Consider the following 6,000-nt stretch of genomic DNA (forward strand, 5'->3'; position numbering starts at 1 on the left):
TGAATGGATTTATTTATCACTTATACACTCATGACTTGGAAGTACAAGCAATTACAGCAACACTGCTAATCTCCATAACTGATCTCACCACAGCACCCACTAAGCCTTTTCCAGCCTGCTGTGTCTTCACCAGCTGTTTCCTAGCAACAGCTTCTAACTGGAGATTCAACAGCTTCAAGCACTCAGGTTCTGTCTTCACAGCCTCCCATGCAGAACTCAAATGACAACTGAACTCACTGCTTCAACTGTCCTAGTTACAACTTCTCGGCAGAGACCATATCGAAAACACTTTTCTGCTAATGTAACATTCATGTTTGTTGCCTCTGTATATGTTTATAGAGCTGTTGCCTCCCAAAAATTTATTAAGAATCTGCTGGCCTAGCAATGGGCACTGTTTTGCGACCATTACCCAGTAATGGGTCTACACACTACAGTATATTCTTAATTATTTTCCAAAGTTATGGTATAAAGAAGACCACAGTTTTTTATGCTGTAACATTCGTATTTCCTTGAGTTTACACTTTCCTTGATTTTACATTTGTTTTAGGCGGTCCCTCAAAATGTGTAAAATCGAGGTTTCACTGTATGATGGCAGTGAGAGAGTTAGTGGGGTTATATCTCGCACAGTTAATAAAATGTTCTTAATGATGATCTACAATATATATAAAATTGCATGCAATAAATAAACTTCTGATTCAACCATCTACACACAAGCCAATAATGCTAACCATAAGCTAAAGTGCATTTTATTCATACTATTTAACTTACTTTACCTAAATATAACATTAATGACAAAATATTTTGAAGACTGGAAGTTCATGCAACAGGAAGTAGCCTTTACAAGGTCTGTCCAGGACTCCTTTAATGAATTTATTCTTTTAGTGCTATAATTCCTATTATGAGGTAATTCATAGAACTATTGATCACTGATCCTAGCATGTCACAATGTTGCATGTTCAATAACATATAACTGCAGATGTAGCACTGTCAGCCTTCAATACATTACACATTGCAATTTCATGTAACAAGTGGGTTACCTTCTACGTTCTAAAGGAACTCGATCAGCTTCAAGGCTCTCCCACTGTTGGGCAAGATGGCTGACACACCGGGAACATGCTAAAATACGCCCATGAGAATCCACACAAGCGTTTTCTGAGGTACAGGCAATGTTGCGCAAGCATGGAAAGTGCATGGCATGGGAGTTCATTCCTTCTGGACTTGTTGATAACCACTTCATATGGGATCTTGGGAAGAGACCTGGAAAGAAACCATACAGTCATTCTCTTTCATAGTAGAAAACATTTTCATTTTACTCTTTCAAATTCTCTTATCCATTTTTTTAAAGCAAGCCAATGTTAGTAACAGAGTTTCAATTAACCTCTACTGGCAATGCGGTTCGCTACTATAACAGCACATGCCCACAGTACAGGTGGCCAAGTGCTAAATATTCTTAAAACTAACACCATTACCTCAGAGTTAAAATTCAACCACCACCATTGCAGAACTGGGTGATTTAAAACCTCCCAGTTCCAGATGCTACAGAATCATACTGCCAAAAAAATTCAAGCTATAAATCCCAGAGGTGTAATTCAAAACATCATATTTATTCATGCAACAGTAAAATTTTGTACAGTGATTTTTTACAGATAGGAATCACTATTTATGGGAAATATTTGTCATGTTAAAGCAGTTCACAACTGAGTCAAGAAATTCTCTCAAGAATGTGTGAAAGTTGCCTCACCCTGTTGAGATTGCGACAGAAGCAACTGTGCAGTGAGCTGAATAGTTGATTCAAAGCCGACAGGAGGATATGAAAGAATGAATAAATGTACAAGGGGTGGGCCCTCTTGGCCCTGGCACTGTGACCACAGTGATCTAGGGGTGGGCCCTCTTGGCCCTTGCACTGTGACCACAGTGATCTATTGTGCTTATGTAAAAATTGTTACATTGATTCCAAAAACAAATTTTTCCCCAATTTCGAGCGTCTGTCCACAAATATGCATACAGTTTCTGCATAAAACGTTTCTGCAGTATAAATGCATGCTGCTGACATCCTGTCTTACTATGTCTTATCTGGCAAAAGAGAAGGAAGTTTATGTTTGTATTGCACATTCTCCAGTCACGTCAGAACCTTTCTGTATGCATGAGTGTGGTCGAAGTCTTATCATACTTTGTCCTTCAGAAACTCTTGACTGTGTATATCTCGGACTAGCCACACAGAGGTACTGTTTTCGGAATATCCCCGCATTGCTTGCCTGACGATTTTCAACGAAGACAATTTCGACTGAAGAAAGGTGACATTCGTGTTAGAATGAGATGGAACTTGACAGCACTAGTTTGGAAGGATAAATGTGATGTTTACATACTGACAAACATGCACTGTCCTCCAGCAGAAGGCAGTTTCCAGTTTCTGTGATGAGCATTGAAATGCCATCAAGCCAGCAATTGTTGTTGACTACAAAACGCACATGGGTTATGTCAACAAAGCAGACAGAATGACAAACAGTTACAGCATCAGTCATTGGATCTGGAAATGGACAAATAAACTATTTTTCCATCTCCTGGATCTGACGATTCTGAACAGTTTCATCCTGTTGTCATCCTGTGGCACAAAATTGTCACACAGAGAATTTTGTCTCGCCCTTGGGCGCAACATGCTGGAACATGATGCAACGGGTCCGCCTCGCCCTCAATGGTTCATGGGTCAACCTCCGCTGTGTCATCGGTGATATCTCGATTAGAGGAGGCCACTCAACATCACTGGCCGACTTCCTCTAATATGAGACTGAGGTGTCGTATGTACTCTTCGCGTGGGAAACGGAGTTACATCCAGACAAAGTGCATGACTTGTGACATCCGACTCTGCATTTCCAGATGTTTCCAACAGTACCACACGAAGGCAACATTCAGTTAGATGACAGAGGAGGGAAAACTGTCTACTTATAAAGCTGGTGCCCAAAAATAATGTAAGTAGAAAAGAATTTCTATCTTAAAGCTAGATTTTAAAACACTGTGTGCACTCGTGGACTGCACATACCCATACGGTGTCGCATGGCCACTCGGCTACAATTTAAAGGTCTCCATACGGTGTCGCTAGGCTCTTAAAGGTTAAATCACATTTAATTCACTAAAATGTTCATTAAATGTTTAAAACTTCATTAAAATGCATGTACATTCCGTGTTTATGCTTCATGTTTCAGCTGCACATGGCGACCTTCAGGCAACACATTCTTCAAGGCATCTGCTGTACTGTGCACCTGGTTAAATAGTACTCTTAAGACATGTCATTATTGTTATCATTAATTTTGATGACACAGGATGTTTTCTTCCTATCTTCTGTATTGCAGCCATTTCTGCAATGTACAATACATGTTTATTAATATGATTCTGTTCTTAATGCTACCTTTGTGTACAGAGATGTTGTATTGTTTTGTACTTACATGTTCCATTGGGTGAGCCAAGCTCTTGGGTGAGCATCTAGTGTTGCTCTGTGTTCCTTGTACCGATTTTGGTGTAGATGTTCTCGCCTACATATCTTTCTAGGTAGTGTGTGTACTGCTACCTATCATAAACTTCATGTACTGTTTGGAGTAAAGGATCGTGTGCTTTGATGTGTGTACTGTTCATGTGTTTTTGTAAATGTGATATTTTTCTAAGGTGTCCACAGTATCTGTTACTGTGCCATATGTATGTCCCATGTTTAATATACAATTTGAATATCTGGAATTACTACTATTATTCCTGACAGCATGAATACGTTCATTATATCTCACACTGAATGTTCTTCCAGTTTGACCAATCCAGGCATTTCATCTGACATATGCCACTATTGTTATATTTATCTGCCTGTGTGTGATGTTTCAATATATTATTGAACGTGTTTTGGACACAAAAAGCTACTCTAAGTTGTGTCTTTTTAAAAAGCTTGGTTACTTGTCTTACTTCTTTCCCGCAATATGTAAATGTGGCCCATTTTGTTTTGTATAGTGGGGGGTGGAGTCCAATTGGGTCCACTCAGCACGGCAGCCACTGATTGGCCTATTGTACCTGCCCTGGGTGATTATGATGATGGAGAATTTGGTGGCATGAAGATTGGCAGGGGAAACCGAAGTACTCAGAGAAACCTTACCCCAACGCCACTTTGTCCACAACAAATCCCACTTGACTAAACCCGGGCCGCCGTGGTGGGAAGCCAGTGACTAACCAGTTGAGCTATGGCGCGGCCTACCTATTTTGTTTTGTGGTGTTTTGGATCTTCGTGTTTGTTTTGTTTTCGTGGTTGTGTTGGTGGTTTCTCATGTAGATTGAAAATTCTAATTTTTTGTCCTTGAGGTGTATTGTAATGTCTCAAAATTAATGATAACAGAAACTATGTGCCTTAAGAGTGCTATTTGACCAATTGCACAGTGAAGTAGACTCCTTAAAAAATGCATTTCCTGAAGATGGCCCCATATGGCTGAAACACGTAGCACAAACACTGAATGTACATATACTTTAATGATATTTTAAACATTTAATGAACATTTTAGTGAATTAAATGTGATTTAGTGTCGTTTAAGATTTAAATTGTTGCATTATAGATGGAAAACAAGACTACAAATGATACCTCAATGCAACAGGATGCTGAAATATAATATTACTGTTTCTCAGTTTTATCTAGCAGCACTTTAGATACAAGTAATTACAATGCCTTAAATTTTATGACACAGGAGATACTGCACAGTGCAGTCCCTTTATAGGAAAACTTGACATGCATATCTAGTAATAAGAAATAATGTTTATGACGTACCCATACCTGCACAGATATAGCAGCGGTAATTCTGCAGGTTGCTGTTACTTGAATTGGTTGTTGCCATGGTTTGCTGCCCACTACCATTCTGTTCAGGCATTACAGGTCCAGGAGATGCAGAAGTTACATTTCCAGCACTACTGCTACGCACCGATGCTGCATCTCCTGGACCTCCAGTGGATATTTTTCGCTTTGCTGTTGAGAGGGGAACTACAGCAGCACCTGGATTTTTACTGCTGGCACCCAATTCATATGGCTTGAATCGTATATCACTTCCACTTGCACTAGCTGGTGATTTAACAGCTGCAGGGCGAGGGGAGAGACCCTGCTTCCGACCTACTTCACTGTCTTCTACTGGATTATTATAGGTCCCACCTCCACTAAACACTTGATGTTTCTGAGGTATTGTTTTGAAGCAAATAGAACAAACCTAAAAACAAGAAAAATCGATTTAATATACTGCACAAAAATAAAGACTTTTAACAAATAATTTTATAAACTTGCCTACAACACTTCTAGCTTCAACAAATAAATTACATAAACCATTTACATATCACAATTTCAAATAAACTTGTATATATTTAGGCATTTCCACACACACACTGTGCTTGTAACATTAACACTTCGTGGACCGGATGCCTAGGCCTAGGCGTTTGGGTTTTAAACGTGGCAGACCGGTCGCCTAGATTTAGGCTTTTAGGACACGTTATGTTGCAACATACTATTCCTCGCTTTGGTGGCCACGTGTCTGTAAAAGTACTGCATAGCTGACCTTCGGAATGTTTGTTTTCCGAGTCAGCAATGTGACCACTGTCTATTCCCCTCTCACTCTAAAGAAAAGTCCCTTTGTTCAAGTCGAAGCTTCTATGTGTGAGGCAAGATATTCTCCGTGTCAACATGGCTCAGAGACGAAAGCAGTTGAAGGCCACGCGAGCTCTCGGAGAAGAAGAAATCTGTGATTTGATCTCCGATGAGTTATCTGACTTGCCAACTGCTTCGCCTTCTGATAGCAAGGGTAGTGTCAGTGGCAGTGACAGGGGCCCCCAAAATATTGTGACCAGAAGAGAAAGTGAAAGTGACAGTGAGAGCTCCAATGAAAGTGCGAGTGCTAGCATTGCGGGGACAGCCAGGTGGGGTAAAGTGGACAAAACACCCACTTTGGCAAAGTTTACTGGTGATCCAGGGGTGAGACAAATGCCATCGGACCCTAC

General features: G+C 40.2%; 1 protein-coding gene across 1 annotated transcript in view; it reads right to left on the minus strand.

The window, feature by feature from the left end:
- The window catches only part of LOC111874523, a gene marked incomplete at its 3' end in the record, with an annotated part of 59,132 nt that overhangs the window by 21,502 nt on the left and 31,630 nt on the right, over positions 1–6,000 (minus strand). The window contains 2 exon segments of the mRNA XM_023870093.2: positions 1,038–1,257; positions 4,796–5,219. Of these exon segments, the coding sequence (XP_023725861.2) occupies positions 1,038–1,257; positions 4,796–5,219 (644 nt within the window).

The sequence above is a fragment of the Cryptotermes secundus genome, unplaced genomic scaffold (assembly GCF_002891405.2).
Source record: "Cryptotermes secundus unplaced genomic scaffold, Csec_1.0 scaffold735, whole genome shotgun sequence".
Lineage (NCBI taxonomy): Eukaryota > Metazoa > Arthropoda > Insecta > Blattodea > Kalotermitidae > Cryptotermes > Cryptotermes secundus.